The 26,660-nt window shown below is 35.7% G+C and overlaps 1 protein-coding gene across 1 annotated transcript; it reads right to left on the bottom strand.

The window, feature by feature from the left end:
- Nucleotides 1–20,379: 20,379 nt before the first annotated feature.
- dbe (KRR1 small subunit processome component homolog dbe) lies at nt 20,380–26,658 on the bottom strand. The gene is made up of 3 exons (XM_069848410.1): nt 25,016–26,658; nt 24,509–24,879; nt 20,380–21,377 (listed from the first exon to the last, which is right to left on the bottom strand). Exon 1 carries the CDS (start codon nt 26,170–26,172, stop codon nt 25,132–25,134), a length of 1,041 nt encoding a protein of 346 aa, XP_069704511.1. The 5' UTR covers nt 26,173–26,658; the 3' UTR covers nt 20,380–21,377; nt 24,509–24,879; nt 25,016–25,131.
- Nucleotides 26,659–26,660: the final 2 nt, after the last annotated feature.

The following is a 26,660-nucleotide window of genomic DNA, read 5'->3' as shown; positions in this document are numbered from 1 at the left end:
TTATCGAAGTGCTTGAATATTGTCCATGCAGGTTAGAAGCGGGGGATTCCTTGAAAATACATTATTCATTGTCAAGGCAGGGCAGATGAGTTCCGTGAACTTCAACTTCCGTGGCAGATTGTTGCCCTTTAACAGGAAATAGTGTTGCGATAATGGAAAATGTGCCATATCACTCAGTTGAAAACAACAAACTTTCAACTAAATATTCTACTAAAAAGGAAAGAATAATCTGGCTGAATAATAATGGAGTTGCATGGAATAAAGACATAAGAAAAATGAAACTGGTTGATTTCGTTGAAATTAATAAGCCTACAGAAAATAAAATGGAGTTGATGAGGTGCATTAAAATCATATGGCCATAGTGTGCCTTAGGTTATCTCCATATATAGCTTATGCATGTTTAGTCCTCTGGAACATTCGTGGTCTGAAAGTGAAGAGGCTGTAAAGGAAAGAAATCTTAGAAAAGGCTTTTCGTTCACCTCTCTCGGAAGATATAACAAGAGAAGGAATTGCATCTGTAACAACTAAAGACTGGAGAAGGAACAATGCTCATGTCTGAACAATTGAAGAAGAATTTTGAAATAAGAACGGTGTTATGGAAGGTGCTATATTATATTGTTATATTACAAAGTGATTCCAATACTGGAATCTCGAGTAGCAAAGATTTGTCTTCAGAATCAGAACTAGCTACTGCATTGTCTGGCACTGAACGAAAATTATTATGATTACGGTACATATTTATGTAAGTATTGTAATGTATTATTTCATTTTATTAATTATAATTCCTACTAGAGTAAGGAATTAATAGTTAGGTACTTTATTAAAAGTAACTAACACCATTAATTTCCATTTAACTAAGAGTAATAAACTGGCTACTGGGATGCTTATCTGCGTGATGTTTATCATACTCAGCACCAACAGTGATGAAGGTCACATTCTTCTGCTCGTCATCTTCAGAGTAACTAACGATACACATTTCATCCATAGACAGTAGTTGTGAAAGTGATAGCTGTATTATAACGACTTTAAGAAGTAGGTATGTGATTTTCGATGCTGTAAACCAGCCGTCGGCAGAAATGTCATCACGATGCCCGTTACTAAGTGACGTTGCAGGGGCAGGCAAGGAATACACATCCACCCTCTCAACCAACCCTATGCAGGTACATTGTACAAGCAGCTGGCAGTGGCGAAACATATAGCTAGTTAAGCATGACTCCAGTGGCGGCTCGTAAACTTGTGGATTGGGAGAGCTGCAGTAGATTTTGGTACATACAAATTTTACTTCTTGATACCATTACTAATAAGTATAGGACAAAAATAAATGCACTACATATCGAAAAACCAATACTTTCTCACTCAGTTGGGAGATGTCTGTGGCATCATTTTCTAATTGCTAAAAAAAAAAACTAATACCATCGATTTCAGTCTGAATTTCTGATCGACAGACACTCAACTTGCAATCTACCAGTGCATTCTGAATCGTCTTAGAATTACCTTTAAACAGTGGCATGTTCCAAATGATTTTTGAGAGGCTCGTTCAGATTACTCACGGACTGTAGCAACCCACGAAATACATCAGAGTCCTTCGAATCGTTTTTTCATCATGTCCCCTAAGGGGAAGTTCATATTGGCCACAAAATTTGATACAATCAATATTTTTTTAAATAACTTAACGATTTTTTCTCACTTCTTGATTATGTTTGAGAATGTTTGTTCTGTTCGTTTCACTTAATTGCGCAGCAATATTAGTTTTGCCTAACATAGCCAATGAAACAACATTTTTCAGGTGAGATTGCGAAGATTTGTGCTTTTTAATTTTTAGGGACAAATGTCCTAAATCTGTCACACCACTCCTAGTCTATGCAGTATCACCACCGAAGAGGAGGCAAATGCTCAGCGTAAATGTCATTATTATACTTCCTTACATATATGCGCTATTTCAGCTGGAAGAAGCTCTAGTAAGATTTAAGTTGGATAACGAACGACCCTTTAATTTCACTTCATTACATCAATTTTCTCCGCAAAGGAAAGTTGAGAAAAATAAAATTAATATTCTGTAATTCACACACACTCATGCTTGCACATTTGCACTGGTTAAGTTACGGTACTAAGACGTCACACCAAAGCAACACTCAGATAATATACTGATGGTCAACAATTTTTCTAAAACTGGAAAAGAAGTCTCTTTCGTATTTTACATGCTATATCAAAAGAATTATTATTAGAAGAGTTAAAGCAAATATTAGGTTCTGCTGGAAGCTGGATATATACATAATAATAAGACAAAAGAGAATATTAATTTCGTTATATTAACTCGATAAGATTCTACAACAATAAGTATGTGAAGAGAAAATAAAAATTTTGTCATTAAGTTTCAAGAGAATAGAGAATCCATTTGACGTAGCATTACAATAGCGGTGTGGGAGTGGAGGAAAGATCTTCCCTTGTCGCCTGGCTCTGCAAGCCACTGCAGCGAAATATGGGTTTTAAACAGCGGCAGTTTCCCTCTGCTTCCCTTCACCTCTCTAGCCCCTGACCAGGCAAGACACACTCTCTATGATCTGTCCCACCCTGCAGAACCCAGGACGACTTTGAATGCAATGTCAATTCCAGTACAGTCGACGCGCAAAAAGATAATGCATAAGATAATAGTACATATTCCCGGTCAGATGAAATATAAAGCAATTTACCAATAAAAGCTGTAACAATTCTACAAATTAAAATAAATATTATTTTTATTTTCCTCTCAAAGCAGGGAGTGCTGCAGATCTGCAGCTCTTATGGACGGGCCGCCCCTGCATGACTCTGCCAAAGGTAGGAAATCTGTACCGTATGTAAAGAAGAATTGGAGGAGATGTATTTTTCTTGTGCTTATGGACACAATAGTATATGCTTAATGTGCTCGAAAGTTTTAAAGGGCATTTATCAACACAATATAATTCATATGTCATAAAGAGCATCAGAGAATCACAGGTACTTATGAACATTTTAAAACCAAATTGCAGTACGAAGGGCAATAGAAAAACGTAGTAGATATGTACAATATGGTGTGATCATTCATTATAATGATAGTTATCTAGAAATCAAATATGAGGGAAAAACAGTTCCATCATTTTCCATGCTTACAATCTCTTTGTGATATTTCTGAATCAAATATAAATAATTATGCTCATCTAAATTTAAAAACAGAATTTCAACAACGGAGATTCGGTGATTTTAAAAATATTGCAAATAATTTCTTACTTTTTGCGAATCCTTTGACCATAAACATAAACAAGGTTAAGCCAGAAATGCAGCACATAGTAGCTGATTTACAGAGTGATACATATTTACAAACATGGTGCAAAGACATGTGTGGTTTAAATTTCTTTAAAATTCCGTCTACGGAAAAATATGCTTTCCTTAGGTTATTTGCTGCCAATACAGCGGCTATATTTCGTTCCACTTACAGTTGCGAACATTTTTTTTTAATTGAAAGTTGCAAAATCGCGGCTGAAAGATGAAAGTTTATTCACTATCTTGAGATTGACTAGTTGTGACATAAACTTAGAATTCTGTGGCACCTTGAAAGTTACGGTACAGTAAATATGAAGTTTGTGATGACTGCACGCCACTGATGTCTGAGTGGGCTCTCAACCCCACCCACAACCATGCGACGCCATGTGTATTGCTGGTTGCATTGTCTGATGTCATCGTGAGTACAATTGAAGGGGTCGGCGGAAGATAGTGCTAACCCATATTTATTTATTTATTTGATGGTGCCAATAAAGACACATGTCATTACAAGTTCCAGATCACGTGGCCCCTTGCCTTAACAAGAATATTGCTTAGTATAACATGAGTACGTAAATGAAGTGTGACCATCTTCTCCATCAAGAACGGTGACTGGTAAGCTGGATGTGTAGGTAAACTTTCAGAGTCAATGATTTTTGTAGAAAAGTTAACATTACTTGATTGTTCACTGAATGTTATGTGTAATTATGGTTTAATAAGTGGATTAGGATGTGTTTGTAGTTTCTGAAGATACGATAATTTTTACGTAAGTGCTGCACGTAGTCACTGAATAAAATGATTTCCAAGTCACTGTACAGTTGTACAGCAATAGTTTGGTTTTGAGGGGAATGAAGCTTTTAAGTATTGGATATAATGCTAAGAATTTTTGCAGAGCTCTGTCTCGTACTAACTGTATATGTTGTCTGTATGTCAAACGACTGTCCAGTATTAGCTCAAGATATCTGACCGTTGTTTTGAAAGGGATTTGTTGATTCTGAACATAGAGCGGTTGTAATAATCATGGAAATCTCCTTGTAAAAACTACTGCTGTACTTTTTTCACCGTTAATTTTCAGTCGCCATCTTGTAGACCATTGGATGAGTAAGTCCAAGGCTTCTTGCATCTGTTATAATGCACATTTGATGTCGTAATGTTTTGTATAAAGGACTGTGTCATCTGCATATAAGGTGTGTCGGCAGTTGGTGTGCTTGGGAATGTCATGAACATATGTGGCGTAGAGAATTGGACTCAGAACAGAGCCTTGAGCAACTCCTGCTTCAATTTGTCTTGAACTTGAAAGGCAATTAATTACCTTGTCGCACTCTGAATGATCTGTTTTTCAAGTAGTCTGCAATAAAATGCACATATGCGGGAGGAACTGAAATTTTCTGTAGTTTGTAAAGAAGACCATCATGCCACACTGTGTCGAATGCCTGTTGTATGTCCAGGAATGTTGCTATTGTGTGTTCGAAATACTGATATCCATTGTTTATGTAATCAGTGAGCATATGAAGTGGATCTCTTGTGCTGTGCTTGGATTTAAAGCCGAATTGTTCATGTTGAATTCTAACTGGCTCTTTTAGAAGTGGATCTAGGCAGGCTAGTACTAGGCATTCTAGAATTTTGCCAAGGAAATCAAGTAGACTTATTGGTCTATAGTTGTTAGGAAGTGTGGGGTCTTTTCCTGGTTTAGCAATTGTGATGACAGTTGCTTCTTTCCATTGTGATGGGAAGTGTAAAAATTTCAGACATGCGTTATAAATTTTGGTTAGATGTATTAATGCCCGTTTGGGCAATCGTTTAAGGGCTAAAGGGAAAATACCATTGGGACCAAAAGTTTTATGGAGCGGTAATGTTTTTATGATGTCCTTGACTTCTTTTGGTGAGGTATTTGGAATTTCATAAACAGGAGTTTGTTGAAGATAAAGGTTTACTTGATCTGTTACTTGTTTATTGAAGGCTGGATCAGAGTTAACATGATGAGATTGGAACCGCCAGAAAAGAGAGTCTGCAAATGTGCTAACCCACATTTTTGTTAAAACTGAGTTATTATCGCCATCTATTGGCACTTGTAGTTTACTACAACATATGATTGGCTAGTTGTCACTATCTCAGCTAGATAGCTCTGATTCCTATATGCACTGTTTTCCTTGCCTGTTATAATCATAGGATTTTAGGAGCAAGAAAGTGCCATCACACATTACAATATGGCTGATTTATCAGGAAACCAAGAGAAAATAGCGAAAAGGCGACTCTTTGAAGACAATTGCAGTAGTGATAGTTGTGAAACTGTTGATGACAGTGATGCTGATCCTGATTATCTCACAGAGAATACGCCAGTTGATGAAGAAAATATGTCAGATGATACAGAAATGGTAAGAATAGCATAGCACTATATTGCTTCTAAGATAACCTCAACAATGTTAGGGTTAGCAGTTTAAAATATTTCTCAGTCGTGAATCAGTTTTATTTATACATTTTGTTATGTAATATAAGGCAGACAATGCTTATAATTATCTTTATGCTCGACCATGCCGAAATGTAGTAATTATACACCTGGTAGCAGCCCTTTAATGGACCTCATTAAAGTTCAGGTGTTCCACCAATCAGAAAGCACCATTGTAGCAATATGACAGCTCAAGTATCGATTATTCTTGGATATGAAATCGAAAGACAACCAGCGAAACGTCACGGAGGCTGGAAATCCAATACTGTCGCAGAAGGTTGTGTTCTGTTACTATAATAATTAGCGTTAATTGTAAATAAGGTGAAACGAGCGTTGAGCGACTTCCGCCGATTTTGGAATAGACACTGACGCACTTGAACTGCCAACATAGAAAACAAAAAATCACACTCAATCGCTTTCACCTTCATCTTGACGGGATAATAAAAGCCTAAACTAACCTAACCTAACCTAACCGCGTCGGTGTCTATTCCAAAATCGGCGGAAGTCGCTCAACGCTCGTTTAACTGATTGTTTATTTTACTCTCTAGATTATATCAAGGTCAATGACATTTGTTTCTCGGAAAAAATCAATACTTTCGCGTCTGCGCACATCTCACAATTTACGAGATATTGCACAAGGTCACTTTCGCTCCTCAGTCAGATAAGAATAACATGAATACTTATGAATAGTTTCAAGTTAGAAATATGGTCGAGCATAAAAAGTCGTATGAAACTTGCCTATAATGGTAGTAATTAAGACGCTCATATGAAAATTATGAAACTCGCGCTCGTTTCATAAACATACTCGCGTCTTAATTACTACCATTATAGGCTCGTTGCATAATGTACTATTTAGTTACTATGAGATTTTCGCCAACAATAAATAAAATATTAACAAAAATAGTTTTGTGGGTTAGCATTATATTGCCCCAAAGGTTTCTATTTTCGTAAATATTGTGGCTTAGCACTATATTGCCAAAAAAATAACAGTAATAATTTTGTATAAAATGCGTACTGTGTTGGTCAATAAAATGTACGTTTTGTGTTTTTATATATCGTACATGAATATTTTTATTTTGCAAAACTACATTTCTGCAGGAGGAGATATGTCCTGGAACCCCAGAACCTCAAGTGAAATGCAGATCACCGCATTCAACACCAGAAAAACCTCCACCTAGCCGGAAGAGAAAAAAAGGTAGTTCTAAGAAAGAAAGAAACAGATAAAGAAGAAACGCAGGTAGGCAGTATCAAAATGTTAAGGGACAAACAACTGCTGCACACATTATGGGGAAGCTATGTGACTGTCCATTAAAATGTCAACAAAAACTTTCAGAGGCAAAGAATGAGATTTTTTATGGATTCTGGAATTTAAGCAATTTTGATAAACAGAACACTTATCTTTTTGGATTAATTGAAGCATATAATGTCAAAAGAAGGTATGGTCAAGGTAATTCCGATGAATCACATAGTCAGAAGTCCTATAATTTTAAGTTGAATATTGATGGTAAACTGGTACGAGTGTGTAGAAAATCATTTATGGCAGTCCATGGTCTACAAAACAACAGGGGGCGAATAAATAACATTTTAAAGCAAATCAAAACATGTTCAACACCAAAAACTGACCAAAGAGCCAAACACAGTAACCAACCGAATCATATTTCTGATGAAAAAATGGAAGCTGTCCATGACCACATTAAAACTATACCTACATATCAGTCATATAGCAGAACTCAAAACGTGTATATTTTGACTGCAACCTGAACATCTCATCTCTGTATCGTGATTTTTTCGTACAGTATTGTAAAGAAAATGGCATTGAAACTGTAAGTGAAGATAAATATCGTAGAATCTTCTGTGAGAACTACAATATCGGATTCAAACTTCCGAAATCAGACACCTGCAAAACATGTGACCAGTTACATGAAGTTATATAAAGTGAGAATAGTACAGAAAAAGAGAAACGTGAAGCTTCGAAAGAGAAAGATTTGCATTTAAGACGAGCTGATGTTATAAGAGAAAAACTTAAGGAAATGAGTGCTTTAGCAAAAGAGCATCCAGAGGAAATACACGTTATTTCTATCGATTTGCCACTCCCACTCCCAAACTTTCTTGTGGTCCAGCATTTTATCTACGTAAGTTATGGACTTACAATGTCGGGATCCACGATTGTGGTCAGAATGTGGGATACATGTTTGTCTGGGACGAAACCGTTGGAGCTAGAGGGAGTGATGAAATTGGTAGTTGCCTGTTTAAGTACATGACTTCTAGGAATATCCACTGTCAGAAGCTTGTTGTATTTTCAGATAATTGCGGAGGACAAAATAAGAACTACAACATTGTTGTACTGTACAACTATCTCATTTCACAATGCCATTTAACAAAAATTGAACATTACTATTTGATTTCTGGCCATACTTTTCTCCCTTCCGATAGGGATTTTGCAAAAATAGAAAAATATCACACAAGACATGAACGTAATGTTTACACTCCAGACCAATGGATAGACATAATAATAAAATGTGGCAAAAATAAGTTCATGGTTGCAAAGCTCACTAATGAAGAAATTTATGATTTAAAAAGTTTTAAAAGGAATATCAACGCTCAGAAAAAGAAATGCGATGACGGAAAGGAAGTTATGTTCAAAGACGCCATTTGCATTCGGTTTGAGAAAAACTCACCCATGAAGATGAAAATAAAACACCGCCTGTTTGAAGAATTCAGTGTACTTTCACTGTCTAAGAGAGGTAATCCAACAACGAAGTGGGAGTTAATGAAAAAGTACAACAACGGAAGCAACCTCATCAATCCTAAAAAAGTTGCTGATATAAAGCGTTTGCTTCCTTATGTGCCCTCCATTCATCATGACTATTACAACAATCTACAAGAAAAGCCTGAAGATTCTGACGAAAACATGCCTGAAATCTTAGATTAGTCCTACAGTAAAAGAGAACGTTACTTTGAGCAGGAAATGAAAAATATGTTTCTCTTTAATATTATAAAAAGTGTTAAATGAATAATCATTTCATATCTTAGGTAAAATAATGCAACTACGTTTATTACCATACAAATAAAGGTTGTTTAATTTTTGAAATCAATGAAAGTCTTGATTTGTTTTATGGAAGATAGTGCTAACCCACAAAAGTAAAGATACTTGTTCCAAATAAAAATAATTTTTGCCTATACAGTAAGGTTTATTGTTATCATTATAGGTCATTTTGATCAAGAAAATATGCTGCTAAAATCATAAAAACTTACAAAATAAATGTGGTAAAATTAGATTTGCAGATTTGCGTAAACTTTAAAAGCACTATATCTCAAAATAAGGTTGATGTGGGTTAGCACTATCTTCCGCCGACTCCTTCAATTATGCCAATGACTGCTGTAAACTTTTGTGAATGATATGTGTGATTTTCGAGTACATACTTTTTTACAATAAATATTTTAGAAATATACTTTAAATATAAACTTACACGGATGGTTGAACTTTGACATTCAAATGTCTACCTTAGTATAAGTAAATCGTCGTTAAAACAAAATGTCAAATAGATTTTATTATTTTAGTGGAAGTAACTTACTTTCTTATGCTAAACTCTTTCTTTTTTTATTCCGAACATTCATTAATTACCGGTACTATTACAGTGTTTTATATATCATTTCAAGTTACCAGCTACTTCTCCTATCACACACGCAATCTGGTACCAGTAGCATTTGAACTTCAGTAAATGGAGTCATGTATCATTTCAAACAATGTTTCATCGACTATTGAAATGATATAATTGTTTAACTTACGAAATAACTTTCAAGAGTTAGGACTTGTACAACAGTAAGTTATTATTGCATAAATATAAACAAACTGACTTAAAGCAAATATGTATGTATTTATTTACACTCCAAGTGGACAAGCACCTGGTATACACAATATAAACACTACAAAATAAAATGATAAACAATACACAATAAAATTTACAATACACAATACAATTATAGCCTATACACAATACAATAAGAATACACAATACATTTTAACACATAATTACAATTAATAATAAAACATAAATAAAATACCTAATTTTACAATACAACCTACATATGTATAGGCCCTACATAAGTTTCAATAGTCTTTCACTTTACTCTCATCTCACTCACTGGCACTATGACGCATTTCACTGACATTTTAGGACACATTTCACTGACACTATAGAACACATTTCATTGACACTATAAATTATCACTGATCGGAACTATTCACTGCACTGTAAAACCATAACTTCACTGACTCACCTCGCTTCACTGATACAACAGCTCAAATAAGACAAATACTTCACTGACTCACCTCGCTTCACTGATACAACAGCTCAAATAAGACAAATACTTACACTCTTATGCATACTTTATAAAAACACCTACATTTAAGCTAAACATTTCTAGTCTAAGGCCCTCTTACACGCTATTTTTAAATAATTTACAATTCAAACCAAGGAAGTAACTCGTCAGACTAAATAAATAAATGTCACCTTAAAAAATTAAATGTTAAATGTCACCTTAATTTTAATTTGCACTTTATACACAACTTTTTAAGTTATTCTTGAATCTCCTTAAGGGAGGACAGCCCTCAAAGACCGCTGCAGGTAGGTCACTCCAATCATTTATAGTTCTATTTAAAAATGAGAATTTACGTACATCCGTTTTCTGTTTCCTACATTTGATTTTAAAATCATGATCGTTCCTACCATAGTACGTTGGCTTTTCTAACCGAACCATTATGTCTACCCATGCTTTCTGACCTAGATGTGCTCTATACAATGATGTTATTCTAGTTTTCCTACGTCTGTTTTCCAAAGTTTCCCATTTAAGTTCTTTTATCGTATCGTTTCCATATACATAAATATAGAAAGCCATAACATAAATATGTAACTATTGGAGACCTGGAGCCTATCATCAGGAATATTTTCTGTTTGTATTAATTAGACGAAATATATTTTCTTTCTAAAAAGTTACCATACAAATAGTAAAATTATTATAAGACTACTAACTAATAAACGTCATCTTTGAGAAATCAGAATCATTAGTATCTTTCCAAAAACACCAGAAAATGGTTTATTAGTAGAGAGAGAAGGAAAGAATTCTACACACAAACCAGCATCTAAATATTCAAAGCACGGTGCTACTATTAATGCCTTCCTACTCAGCACCCATTTTTTATGATGCACTTCATTAATGCCATCAAGGATTCTGAGTCACAGTGTATAACCATTCCACTAGAAGTGTGAAGAAATTCCATTGCGAAACCTATTTTGCAAGCTACAAGTGACACCCCAGCACTGAACTATGTCCGAAAAATGTCAGTAACCTACACAGAGGGCTGAACATAAGCTCAGGAAGAGATGGGCGGATAATTTGGGCGTTGACAGTACTAATGTAAAAAGAACTTTAAGTCCTCAAAGTTACAATTTGGAATGTCATACAATTCATAAGTAGTATCATATTGATAGCCGTCTAAATCTTGGATTTAAAATATCGGCCTAATCAATTCAAATGAACAAAAAAAAAAAAGGAAAATGTAAATTAATGTTAGAAAAATGCATAATAAAATTTTAAAAAATGTAATGATCTGCAACAAGATGTGGTAGCTATCAATACGATAAGAATTTATTGAAAAATAAATAATATACAATGGTATATTATAAAGATGAATAGAGAAGGTGATTGATGATGTTCAATGAAGATTTTAAAATGGTTGATGCAATTGCCTGAAGAATCTTTTCAGGAACCTTTAATTTTCTGAGAATCTCTGGGAATTGTTCCTCACGTACTAAACTTAAGTCCAATGACATTCCAATCTTAAATATAATATTTATGAGAGAGATCATCACAGCATGGAAGGTAAATAGCGTGCTTCTCTTCATGTACTTGCTTTGGTTGATCTTCATTAATTTCAAACCTTACTGTTGGGTCACGAATGAAGGCAGTTTTTTTATTTTGGTCAATTATTATATCAGCACGCCATGTAGATCCTTCCATAGAAAGATATTGAACTTTCTGATATACTTCGTATTCACTATGTTCCCATAATCTGTTAGCAATTATTCAGTGGACTGTGTTATGTCTGTCAATTCGCAGTAATTCGCGCTGAGGGTAGAAACCTAGCACGTGGGATAATGTTTCATGCTCATTGCATCTCCTGCAATGGGTACTGCTAAGGCTTCTACCGGGGAGAGATCTAACTGCGATAACATTGGTCCTCATTTTAATGGCCTTAGTCCATTGGCCACAAGATAGGCCTTTCTTATTGATAATCCAGGCATTACCTTTTTCCCCAGATAGAGTAGAATGTAATTCCTTTACCTTTTCCAGGTAATGCGCTCCATTGATGCTAAGAAGTGACACAAAGTTGTTTACGGATGTTACGTGGATTAATGGTTCCAATATCGTTGACATTAAGTGGTAAGTGGCGAAGGCTGTCAGTAATTTCGCCTTGAAGGTTCCTAGTTTGATTAATATAAGGATTGTTTTCTTTAACTAATAATCTGCAGACATTAATACATACAATCAATCTTCTTAATGTATCCAGCTGTTTGCTGACAACATAAAGTCCACTATAGTCCATTGTAGTCTATTCAGTTGTTTTTTTTTTTTTTTGGATCAACAATTGGCTCTCTTCTGACAAAGGACAAATTTTACAGTCTGTACAAAAGAAACCAAATGACCTGGAAATGTACAAAAACTGCAGACATTAAGATGTTGGAGAAAAGCTTCCCATTGTGCTTTAAAAATTCCAATTTCTCTCAAATTTCAAGGTGCATATGAATCAGTGAGTAGAAAAACGGAATAACTACTTTGAACCCAACTTTTCAGGAAACAAAAAAAACTTTGTACAGCTTTTTTGTTAAGTTTGATTTAAATGTTGTCAACAGTAAAAATGTTCACTATTGTTTGTAGTATATATATTATTATCAAATTTTGCTCTATGCCTTGTTAATATTTGTATACAAGTTTTTTAAATTTTAAAACTTATTTCCTTTTTCCACTCAATAATCATACACTTACTTTATTAGCTTCCTAACCTCTCCTCCATTTTTTTCTTCTTTAAAAATGTATATAAATGATTAAATAGGTTAATAACGACTTCCACATTACAATTTTATGGAAAAAAATATACAGGGTGAATCAAAATTCTAGGACCATATAAATATCTTCTATATGCTTGATTTTCGATTACTATAGGTGTTATCAGTATTTGTAAGACCAAATGCTCTACCAGTGACACATTCGATTCTAGCTCTCAGCTATTTCAAAAGCTGCCATTTTGAATGCAACTTTGAAATTTTAAATGGAAAGGGGGTCATGTAGGTACTCAAAATCATGTGAAATTTTCTGAGAAAAACAATGGTGCAGTCCGTTTTGAGATATCTCTAATCGTTTTCAAGTTATTTAAAGATAACTGTAATAATGACACAAACATTAGTTACTGCATCTACAGATATTCTGTAACATGGTACGGTACTATGGAGGCTTTGGAAAAGGTGCTTTTATGCAATTCCGGTAATTAACTTTTCCTGCTTTACTGTTCGGTTAATCTGTGATAGTTTCAGTGCATTGTTGTGATTATTTGAAGCTTTCCTGTAACAAATTTCTTGATGGCATTATCGAAAGAGGAAAGAATTGATATCATTCTTCGTTCTGGTGGGTTAAGCCACAGAAATGTTGCAGCAGACTGAACGAACAGTTCCCTAGACATTAAATTGGTCGACGTGGACCAGTGGAATGGCCGGCCAGGTATCCAGATTTAACACCTCTTGATTTTTTCTTTTGGGATTACATAAAGAGCTTGGTAGGATGAAGAGAAAATTGAGAATGTGGAACATTTAAAGAACTGTATCATTGAAGCCTAGCTAAAATCACCCCGGAAATGCTACAAAATATTCTATCCATATTCTCAATTTTCTCTTCATATATCAAGCTCTTTATCTAACCCTAAAAGAGAAAAATCAAGAGTGTTAAGTCTGGAGACCTAGCCGGCCATGGTCCGCGCCGACCAATCCAATGTCCAGAGAACTGTTCATTCAGTCTGCTGCAACATTTCTGTGGCTTAACCCACCAGAATCAAGAATGATATCAATATTCTTTCCACTTTCGATAATGCCATCACGAAAATCAAGAAATTTGTTACAGGAAAGCTTCAAATAATCACAACAATGCATTGAAACTGTCACAGGTTAACCAAACAGTAAAGCAGGAAAAGTTAATTACCAGAATTGCATAAAAACACCTTTTCCAAAAACCACCTTAGTACTGTACCATGTTACAAAATATCTGTAGATGCAGTAACTAATGTTTGTATCATAACTTGAAAACTATTAGATATATCTCAAAACGGATTGCACCATTGTTTTTCTCAGAAAATTTCACATGATTTTGAATACCTACATGACCTCCTTTCCCTCATGGTATGTGTAGAAAACAGACGTGTTGTTAGAAAGATTATGAATACAGAATATGTACATCCAAAGCTTGCGAAGATAAAACATCACTCTCCTGTACAGGAATAAAGGGAAGTGACAAGTTCTGCATGTAGTCGAATAATAGCCCAACAACATTTTCCCTTTGTTTACATGTATCAGTTACTTCATGTAGCTTATTATTAGTTTATTATAAAACTTGTTTTCAATATTAGCTGTAATAGAACAGCCGAGTCAGCCCTGGCACAATCTTGAGTGGAAAAAGGGAACTGCTACAGAAGTTATTTCCTTCTTCCACTCAACATAGAACAGACATGAGATTTTACCCGGGTAAGAATGCTAGTAATATTCCCTTTTTCAGTTCATCCATTGGGTCTATCATTGAGGAACAAAATGGCTATCTCTGTTCAATTTAGCAAAAAAATGTAGTTATTCCCATTTTCCATTCACCGGTTCATATATCATCGCATCCAGCACATATGTCTGAATGGAGTTTGCAGAGTCTCTACTAGCATGAATTCAAAAGGAACCAGACATCTTCCGAGACATTCTATGGTCAGACGAGGCTGTATTCTATGTTGACCATAACTGCCATTACTGGGCACCCAGTGAAACAAATCCAGACTTTATGGTCGAAAAATTATAGTAGACCTTTGGTCACCATGTGATGTGGCATTCGTGATGTTATGCTTGTTGGCCTGTACAGTCTCCATGACACAATGAATGCCGAGAGATATTTGGACATGGAGAATTTTGTCCTTCCCATCGTATATCTGCCTGGGATGATGCTAACGTGGGAATGGCTTACCAATGCAGTTCCTGGACAGGTCGTGAGGCACTGTAGAAATGTCGAGTGACCCACAAGGACTTTTTTCCTGTGGGGATACCTTAAAGAAAAGGTGTACATCAGGAAACCTTGGGATGTGATTACTTTAGAAGCGGTAATTCGAGGAGTGTGGTCAGGTGCCAAATAATATGTTTGTCAGGGCAGTACAGAACACTGTGCCAATCCGAAAAAAAATGTGCAGCAAATGCTGGTGCTAAACTGAATTTTAAGTAATCCAAATGACTGTACTACTGTTTCATTCTAATTTGACCCTTCATGTAATATCATTTATGTGTAATGAATGGATGAAAAGTTGGATATAAATATCTCTCTCTCTCCCTCCCCCCTCCCCCTCACCCCCCTCTCTCTCTCTCTCTCAATAAATAAATAAATAAACATCCGTAACAATTCAGGCAACATTGCTTTGGTATTAAAACCATGATGTGATTTAAACCTACAATTTAAAAATTTATTTTGTTAATTCGTTCACTACCTCTCATTGAGGTTCTGGCTGATATGTACATTTATTATCAGACAGTACATCTCACTTGCCAATATGTGTCAGAGGAAGAACAATGTTTGTATGCATCTGATTAGTCTGATTAGTGTAATATGTAGCTAGTTGGCAATGTCTGCATGGAGGGGAAAAGGAACTGGCCAGCCACCCTACCCCATTATCTCCTGGCCTAGTTACCTCATAAGTGGCGCCTTGTTGGTATCACTTGTGAGATTCAGACCTGTCTTCAGACAGTGACCTAAACACAGGGTTACCAGACGTCCTAGTTTTCCAGGACATGTCCTAATTTTTAATGCAGTCAGGGGGATTTTCTAGATTGCTGAGGTACCTATTTTATTGCATTTATAAAACGCACTCACATCCGAGGATTGTTGTAATTTTAACTAGGATAAAGACTGTGCTGTTTTTTTATGGATGGAGAAGTTGGTGTCACTGAATAACCAAAATGTTTACAACGATCCCTGGTATCTCACGAGTTTAAAATTTCGAAACGAGTGATTAATTGATTTCTGGGGTCTCAATCCGTGATGCTGTTTCTTTGTTTTGTAAGTGACAAGGCACCCATGTGGTGGAGAACGTTTGTTCATTATAGTATAACTGACATTGATACATATTAAAGGTGAGAGGGTAATTATTTTATTTTTTATGATTATAAACTTAATTTTGGCAGAATGCAATATATGCAAATCACTAACTAAACTGTAAATTTTATTTGTATTTAGATTTCAAGATGCCGAAGGGAAAATGTGGCTCCACTAATGAACTGAAAAGTAAATACCCCAGTTCATGTTGCAGCCTGTAGGACAGAACTGGGAAGTTAGTTGCATTGTTTACAATTCTAATCTTTCTACTGCAAATAAAGGTGCAGGTAATTTGGAGGAACATTTACAAACAATGAAACATAAAAACCGCATTCAAAATCTGTGGCCGGGAGGAAAAAGGTCTTAAGTCAATTTTTTTGTGAAAGTGAGATTTTTATATATTCTGAAAGCGGAAACAATTCTCTACGATCTGGTAAAATGGTTAAAGTCAAATAAGACTCCTTACTGGATTTATAGAGCGTTACCAAATGTCCTAAGAACTTTTTGAATCGAGCACACAAAGAATAAAGGACTTAAGTATATTTAATACTTTATTCCTTACAAACCATCACATGTTTACTTTCCATGCTTCCCTATTAAAAAAAGTCTAACTTGTATTTTAGCCATTTTATCACATACTGATGCCCTTTCCTTTTAAAACTTTAAGCACCAGGGTAAACAGTCCTATAATTGTTTAAGACCCATTTTGCATTCCTAATAATTTACAATTCTCATTTATTTTGACATGAAAAAGGTCCTATGTTTAATAGTCCCTTCTACTCAGTTTGGCTTCTAGTATTAAAAGGGCTTAAGTGCGGCTATTTTTAGAAGAAAATTGTTAAATGAGCAACATTATCTATTTTAGAAGAAATATAAACAAATAATATCCAGGAAAAACCTCTTAATTAAAAAAAACTCTATAATTGACACCAATTTCAATCTTTCTACTGCTTTCCTGAAAAGTATATAAACTTTTTACTTAAGACCTTTTTCCTCCCGGCCACAGAATGTGAACAGTAATGCTACATTACATAGTTATTTGTATGTCGGAAGTGAAATGAAGTTGATTTATAGTGCCGAGGTGCATTAGCATTTCATGCTCTAAATCATCATCATTCATATAAATCCATAGATAGATCATGTAAGATTTTAAAGGTCGAACAGACCTAAACAAATTGAAATTCTACACCCAAATTAAATCAATCATTATTATTTTAACACTGTCATTAATTATTAATATAGATTTAATAATTTACAGTGTTATTGCTAAAGAAGGTATGTAGCAATTCAAAATTGGTTCAAAAAATGACTTGTGCCCGTACTAAAACTGAAGCTATTGTGAATGGTGTGCTTGGACCACATTCTGTGGATGTTGTAATGAACTTGTTAAAAGACATTGATTTTCTAGGTGTTGCTACACATGCAAGCAACCACGGTACTACCAAATTATTCCCTATAGTAATTCATATTTTGACTACAAGAACGGTGAGATTCAGAGCAAAATAATTGATCTGCAAAGTACAGATAGTGAAACGTCTGAGACAGTTACAAATTTACTGATCAATTCATTAGGTAACATCCGTAACAAACATAATATTCTTAGCAAATGTGTAGCTTATTGTTGTTGTTTTCTAATGCCAGGCGTTTGACAATAAAGTCATTTGACCTCTTGCACTCCAATATTTTTCAAAGATATTATCATGACCAGTCACTGAAGCACAGATTTTGAGGTGTTCCGAATCCATTTCTTGGTTTGAGTTGCACAATGGACAGTTAGGGGACTGATATATTCCAATTCTATGCAGGTGTTTGGCCGAACAATCATGGCCTGTTGCCAATCTAAATGCAGCTACAGACGATTTTCGTGGTAAATCGGGAATTAACTGTGGATTTTGATGCAGAGAGTTCCATTTTTTTCCCTTGGGATTGTGTTATCAAATTTTGTTTGTTGAAGTCTAAGTATGTAGATTTAATAAATCTCTTCACAGAGTAATACGTAGATTTAGTAACAGGTCTGTAAGTAGCAGTGCTGCCCTTTGCTAAAGCATCCGCATTCTCATTTCCCAGGATTCCACAATGGGATGGTATCCATTGGAATACAATTCTTTTATTGACTGATATTACTTGAGAGAGCATTTTAGTTATTTCTGCTGCTTGAGATGAAGGTGTGTGATATTGATAGAATAGCTGCTTTGGAGTCTGACAATATAACTGCATTCCTAAATTTATTGATGTGGCATAGAGGATTCCTGAGACTTTCCCTTATTGCAATGATTTCACCATCAAAACTTGTTGTTCCATACCCAAGAGATCTATAAAGTGAGAAGAGACAGCACGTAACACCTGCACTGGCACCTTGTTCTCTGGAGATCAAGGATCCATCGGTGTATAAATGAAGCCAGTTTTGTAGAGGGTACCTAATATTAATTGTCTCTAAAGATAATTGTTTCAGTATTTCAGTGTTTACTTCTGATTTCAGTATTTCTTCTCTTAAATTTAGATTATATTCTATATTTAATAGAGTTAAAGGGTTTGGTTTAATTTGTGAGTTTTCTTTTAAATTCGGGATATTGATTTTCTGTTTTAATTCTTCAACAGTGGATATGAAACTTTTTTGAGTTTTCAATCTACAGAGAGGACTGTATGAATGCCAATTGTGTCCTGGTAATCTGATAAGTTTTTCAGTGTAGCTTATTGTGGTGACAATTGTAACATAAATTTTGGGAGGTTAAGGTGTGCAGGAAATAATGTGTTCAGCAAACTTAAAGCCAACATAAGTTCAACCCTAGTAGGAGTGTGATGTTCAGGTCATGTTCTGAATAATGTTCATCATGGAGCAGACTCACTTCCTATAGATATAGAGTGTATACTTTCAAGTTGTACAATTATTTTTGATTTATACAGTAAGAATTATAGCCTTGAGAGAATTTTGTAATTTTGTTGATGTTGAATATCATGAGCTCTTCTCATATTAAAAAACAAGGTGGCTCTCTCTCTTCCCTGACATTCCCCATGTTCTAAGTATGTTTCAACCTTTAAAATCTGATTTTTTATCTTTATAAAAGCCTCCAGTTTTGGTAAAGAAATTTTTCGAGAATGAGATGAGTGACAGCTACCAGTTTCTTTTGCATTCATTAATGTCTATTTTTCACTTTCAAATTGAAGTGCTTAAAAGAAAGAAAAATTCACTAATTGAAGTTATTGATATTCCTGATAACATTATGTTTACACTTAAAGATCTGACCACCGTTTCATTCCCATAAAGATTCAGGAAACTCTGAACAAATTAAAACATGATGGATTAAAGGAAAAGTGTAATGAGCTTTATGTTGCTGTGCACAATCTTTATGACTCATGTATAGAATATTTGGAGGCCTGAGTACATCCATTTAAGAAGTTTGTATGTTTCAAATGGATAATTTAGAGGCAGTATCTTCTTGGGAAAATGTATTATAGTCCCATCGCTCTAATTTCTGGCAGCCAATCATGTTGCCGGTTGGCTACATTTAAACGTGTGCATCTTGTGATTCGCTGATGCATTTCCTAAGGCTCGATAAATACTTAATATAATCGCCCTCCATTTTGGCTCTTTCGTTGGGTTCGCAGAAAGCACACGAGGACGTTATTTGCCGCTCAATTATTTGCTCAATTACAGTGCGTTTGATTTATTATCATAGGAGCTACGACATGATAATGTTTAACAGTGCGGCAAATAGATCCTTCGTCTGGTAGTTCGGCAACGAAAGAACAAAAATGGCGAACGATACTACCTACCTAGACTTTATAAAGCCTTCACTTCCTAAGACGTAAGCAAAGAGGAGGAGTCACACCAGGAATAACAGCGTCGCGACTATAGCTTCCTTGTGTTTTGTACAAAATAAGAATGTTAAGATTGATGATGTGAAGGCTTTTGATGAATTTTCAATCTGAAAAAGTATGTAGAAAATGAAAAGGGTAAAGGTATATTAAAAACAAAGGACATACTATATCATCACGTTTGGTCAATACTTCAGCAATTCTGTGAACAGAGAAGTTTGTTCAGAACTACTTAAACTGGCTCAGTTATTCTATGCGATTCCAGTCCAAAATGCAAATATTGAGAGAATATTTTCTTTAATACAGAGCCAGTGGACAAAAGAAAGAAACTGTCTCTCACGTATCATATTTGTGGAATATAACTTTCAGAATATTGAATGTAAAGATTTTCATAAATAGGCCTATCTTCAAGGAAATGCAAAACTAATGGAAATGATAGGCAAGTAAGAAAAGTACAACAATCAGATGTTAAGTCTACTCTATATCATTCTCATTGTTGCTACAGAATATTTGTATTGTAACTGTTATTACACGTGAACAGTATGTTAGTAATATCAAACAGTTTTATTATGCAATATGACAATTCTTATTATTTAATCTTGTATGTCCTAGTTTTCAGTCTCAGATGTCCTCGATCCCAAATATTCCATCTGGTAACCCTAACTAAACAACAACAATTTCGTTCACTTAAAAACAAAAAAAAAGTATTGAATCTAGAACATGTGTACACTTGCAGCATGTGATAAATCATGTAAATACATTTGAATAATATGTTAAATCAAATGGGCACTGTTCTTCATTTATTATGTTTACATTATGTTCACCATAACTGCACGTGATACATCATGTAAATACATTTGAATAATCTACAAAATGAAATGGGCACTGTTTTTCACTCACTGTGTTATACATTATGTTCACCATAACTGCACGTGATAAATCATGTAAATACGTTTGAATAATCTATAAAATGAAATGAGCACTGTTTTTCACTCACTGTGTTATACATTATGTTCACCATAACTGCACGTGATAAATCATGTAAATACATTTGAATAATCTATAAAATGAAATGGGCACTGTTCTTCATTTATTATGTTTACATTATGTTCACCATAACTGCACGTGATACATCATGTAAATACATTTGAATAATCTATAAAATGAAATGGGCACTGTTTTTCACTCACTGTGTTATACATTATGTTCACCATAACTGCACGTGATAAATCATGTAAATACATTTGAATAATCTATAAAATGAAATGGGCACTGTTCTTCATTTATTATGTTTACATTATGTTCACCATAACTGCACACAAAATCAGTACTTAGAATCATTACAGAATACACCTGAATCATATATTTCGTACACTTATTCACACACTTGTCTGTAATCGTTCAGAGTTGCAAAATCTGCTGCAAGGATCCGTTGTAATAGAAGCAGTAGTGTCAACATCTGAAAAACAAACGAAGCAAATGAGAGAACAGAAATAAAAATGAAGCATTACCTATCAGTGATAGTGGTGCTCTGAGGTTAGTGACAAGGTTTGATGAGGAGTTAGGTAAGTGACAGACTGAAGTCCAAGGTCCAAGGACTGTGGTAGGTAGACCAAGTCATCAGAATTATGCTTTTAAGTATCCCACCATGTCCTGGAACTTAAAATTTCCAATGTTTCGGAACTACATACAGGTTCCATCATCAGGGCAAATAGGTATGACCAGTAGGGTCGCCTACTCTGTTGGACTTATTATGTCAGGCTACTCCAAACAACTGAACATTTATAATTCTTCACTATTGCCGTAAATAAGATAATTGCTGAGACACCCGAATAATATAAACATGCCGTAACTCTTGGTGAATAGAAAGCAACTTTTTTTCTGTCAAAACTAGGGTGCATCTTATACAAGGTAGGTACAACCATGCACATTCCCTTTGCTCCCTTGCAAGATCCCTTGTTGGACCTCGGGTTCATTTTGCCATCATTAATCTCAACTTCGTTTATTATCATTCAATAGGTTATGCACTGGTAGGAATGGTGAACAGGAGAAGAGTTTGGGGCAGAAGAAGATATCAGATGATAGGCCTATATGGATCATATGCAGAGACTAAAGGTAAGCGTTCACTACATCGTATCGCACTCCTTCTACGAATCGCATGCAATGGATATTTTAAGTGCAGTGCGTTTCACTGTAACAGCTCCACCTCATCGCCTCATCGGGTTCCCCTATCAGCTGTTTAAAACATGACGTCGTACAATATTGACATTGCTAAAAACAGAAGAGTTGAGGTTAGGTCTATTAATTATGACTGTTAGCGAATAAGAATTTGTAATTGCTTCATGTGTCTTAATTGAAGAGGAAGAAACGAAAGAAATATTGGTTGCACAATATATATGTAAGAAATGACTTGATTACTGTAATGGGAACGCCTCAAATTATATAATTCTTCGCAATTTTCTACAAGCGAAATAAGTTTTCCGTCTGCCATTTTGGCGCGACACTGAACATGGCACAACACAATAGTAACAGCTGAGCAATTAAAATTGATTTATTAAAGAAGACCATGATCGCACGCATCGGAAAAGTTGCTCATCCGGGAAACGTGGACGGATTTGCCGAGAGGCGATGCGTCCGATACGATGTAGCAAACGTGGTTACATAACAATTACAGCAAAGATTGTCTTTTTCCAATGAGTGCGATACGACGTAGTGAACGCTTACCTTAAGAGGAAGGAGAAAATAGGAAAGATTGGAGAATGCTGAGTTTGCAGTGAAAGACCTGCCCCTGGGCAAAACACTATAAATGAGTTTCTGGTCAGCACAGGATGCAGTGGGATGTAGTACCACTGACTTGCATACAGATGACATCGTTCTGAGGAGGCTGCAGAACTTTCAAGGGAATGGAGAGGCAATAATCATGTACTCAATCTCGATTGGGTGTTATGTAACTGAATCAATAGATGGCATCAAACAGTGAATCATGATACTTACAGGAATGCGGTCCTACAGATCCCTACCAAGAGGAATGTTAAACACAAAAAGCCTCGGGCTGCAGTGCATGCCTTCTCAGTAATATATAAACCTGTTTTATAACCACGTCAGTAGTCAGCATCCAAACGTCCAATTCATCATGGGTAGCGCAGTCGGTATACCGCCGACCTTCTGTGCTCGAGGTTCCGGGTTCGATCCCGGCCCAGGTTGATGGCATTTAAGTGTGTTTAAATGTGACAGGCTCATGTCAGTAGATTTTCTAGCATGTAAAAGAACTCTTGCAGGACAAAATTCTGACACACCAAAGATGCTGATATAACCTTTGCAGTTGCGAGTGTCGTTAAATAAACCATAATTTAAAAAATGTTCGCACTTCGATTTGTCGTTTCACCCCTGAACAGACATTTTTTAATCTCTAATCTGTTGGCGATATGTAGAAGGTATTCGAAACAACGAATCCAGGCTTAAAGTGTAGAGAGTCTGAAACTGTAAGTTGTCGTGTCCTTCGTCACTGGGTTCTTACGCAAATCTTTGGACAGTGCACTCCAAATGTAGTATTTCTTAGGCGTTTTATTCTCTGTTAGGGTAAACATACAAAAGCATGTGATACTGAACTTGTAAAATGTACATGTGGCAACACAGACCACGTGGGTGGGTGCAGTGTTCTCACTTTCCTAACAGATTATTTCTCATTCCCATTTCCGTAAAACGGTTCCAGTTACGTGCTAGTAGCTGATCTCTTCCAACACGTGTGATGCTGTAGTGTGCGTGAAAAATATTAAGTTGTGAAATTCCTTGTAATTGTTAATTTGTGCAATTATTCAACAATGAATGGAAGTGGAAACATATTATATTGTGGACAATTCAGGAAACTCAGTTTACAAAAACAGATTATTGCTGTACAAAAGGGAAGGCCAACCCTAACACTACCTGGTCTTACATGTATGCATGTAGGCTAATTTGTAGCGTGTTTCTCTCAAGAAGGTGTTATTTTGAGCTGTTAACTTCTTTCCTCCTCTTAAGAAATATGCAGGAGCCGCCACTGTGTATTGTGGTCTCTAATTTAGTAATTTAGCTAAATTACACATTATGCTGAAGCACATACCTGGATTTACAAATTTCATGTGAAAGAAGAAACGAAAACACAATTTACTAGCCCTTAATGAGACTTTAAACAAAGCACTTTGTATTGCAACCGAGGAGTGTGGATTCAACACTCTGCAGATAGCTATGTTTATGCCACTCTAAAACAAATAAATATCCGCGAGAAATATCGCACAGGGTCTTCATAAGATGCCTTGTACACGCAGGGACATATATTCATAAAGATATATAGTGAAATCAACAAGTCGAAAAATGAATTTTGTCCAGCTAGATTAAGAAAATTGCAAATTGTGCCCTGCCTCAATCCATCTGTGGCTAGCATATAATAGGCCGAGGTTTGTGACAAGATTTAGAGAGGGTTTTATGAGGGGTTAATTAGTGACAGGCCGAGAAATAGCCCCTCTCTATAACAAGGTTATTGAGCGTTTGACAAGAGGTTAGCTAAGTGACAGGCCGAGACCTGTGAGAAGTACATCGAAATGTCGTCCTTACCTGCACCAGTAGTTTTGAATTGGATGTCTGGAAGTCACCAATTAATGTGGACGTGGGTATAAAAGAGCAATTTTCTTGAAGAATTCACATATGACACCAGATTGGGTGAGTTTGTCTTGAATGTGCTCTGCAATAAATCTCAAAGCATTGCTTCTTGCGTCCGAAGACTGGAATTGAGTATCTCAAGGTAAGTCACTTCCTCTGAATATTTCGTGATGAACAATTACTTATATGTTTGCTGGCTGTGTCTAAATTGCAGCGATGAATGTTACGCAAAACGCTTTGTGGAATATGCTCTGGATAGGCTGAAAGCGCCGAAAAGTCGGCCTAATATGTCCGAACTTTAGCTGTTTTCGCGTAGCATCCGTCTGCTGAAAAAAAAAAGTATTTGGGGCAAGTGGCCACACAACTCTCACAGTGTTCACATTGCCTTTACAGTACTGTGTATTTCATAGGTTATTTTAGCGATTTCATGGCATTTCTCGAATGCAACGATGCATTGTTTACCTGCACATAGTATTCAAATTTCACCCATTAACAGTAAAGATGTGAACCTATTTTACATGGTAATATGATTGGACGTAAAAGAACATTAACTAATATGGCTGATAAATATGAATATATTACTGCCGAGTTCGAGATTTAGGCCTATATTTTTTAACATTCTTGATTTTCTTCTTCAATGCTTCAACATCAATATCTGAACTCTTATTCTCTGTTACAGACTTGAAGTGGGATTCCTCTGGTGGAATAAACGATTTATTTCGTTTTTCCTCTCGCAATTTAGCAGCTGCTGCATGTTGATCTTCCTTCATCTTACGTCTACGAATTTGTCTCTGTTCTTCCTTCAAAAAGTATTCCCCACTAGCCAACTCCTTATCCAATTTGCTTTCAGGCTGTGGAGGTGGGAATGGCGTGTACCCTTTCTTTATTTTCTTCTTCTTTGGTTGTTTTCGTTTGCTTAGATTCTTATTGTTAAATTTTGGCAAAAACCTTTCCCAATTTTCATTTTTAAGCTTAGGATCTTTTGTCAATTCCCGCTTGATCATCAGGGCTTTTATATTATAGATGGGGTGAATATTGTTCATTGTATCTTCAACAATACGTCGCACTTGTTGAAGACCTTTATAAGGGCCGAGAGCGGCAACAGTTTGACCTTGGACAAGAACATAACAGTCTGTTAGCAGTTCAATAGATTTGAGTGTACAACCATTGGGGCCAATAAGCCTCTGTCTTCTTTTCACAAATTTTTCCCTGTTACGAACTAATGAACCGATTTTAATTATATCTGATCCTACGTCATCGTCAAGCACACGGACTGCTTGTTCATAGGGTACACTTCTAGACAGAAGTTTGATCATGTCCCTCGCCTTAATGATTATATATGGATCCCATGTACGACGTGTTGTTCTTACTGTCATACTGCCTTCCACGACATCAATCTCAGCCTTAACGCCATGCTCTTCTAGAGATGACTGCACTAAAGGCCAACATTCCCTCAGATAAAGTTCTCTGTATCTTGGGAAGAGAGTTGCAAAGGAACTTTCTTCCAGAAGTCTGTGTGGATTATCTTCTGGTTGAAATTTTGGTATTTTCAGAGACCACGCATTATCAACTACTTCACTAGTACTATCACTCTTTCCTTCTGAATTCTTGCTTCCCATTGTAACATTTACACAATATTACTTAAATAAATTCATTCAGCCATAACCTTATAAAAACTCGAAACATGCTATCACAGTTGATTCCACTTTTGCCAACTAGAGTTACCTAAAAGTCACAAAGTCGAAGTTGGAAATCAATATCGGGTAAATTGGCCTGTCTATAACAGATGCAATGCTATACGATTATTCTTCCTGACTCAAAAGAAAACAAAACAGTATATACTAAAATAATTGAATTCCATTCAGCAAGAATTCTTCGTTCTCTTCATGTGCTAGTGATCATCCACAAACCGACAAAGGCTGATTTATATCTGTGGCGGAATGCGAATACACGCAGTTTGTACCAGTCTTAACACTTCTTGCCTAAAATATTCAGAGAATTTCTACACTGTAGTATTGTTGCGATGGTTATGCTCTTCGGTCGAGTTCTTAGCATTGTTTTCACAAGAAGTTTAAAAAAATATAGATCCAGCGACTTGTAACCAATA

The sequence above is a fragment of the Periplaneta americana genome, chromosome 15 (assembly GCF_040183065.1).
Source record: "Periplaneta americana isolate PAMFEO1 chromosome 15, P.americana_PAMFEO1_priV1, whole genome shotgun sequence".
NCBI classification, from domain to species: Eukaryota; Metazoa; Arthropoda; class Insecta; order Blattodea; family Blattidae; genus Periplaneta; species Periplaneta americana.
Note: the sequence above shows the minus strand (reverse complement) of the source record. Positions and strands in the feature narration are given on the sequence as shown.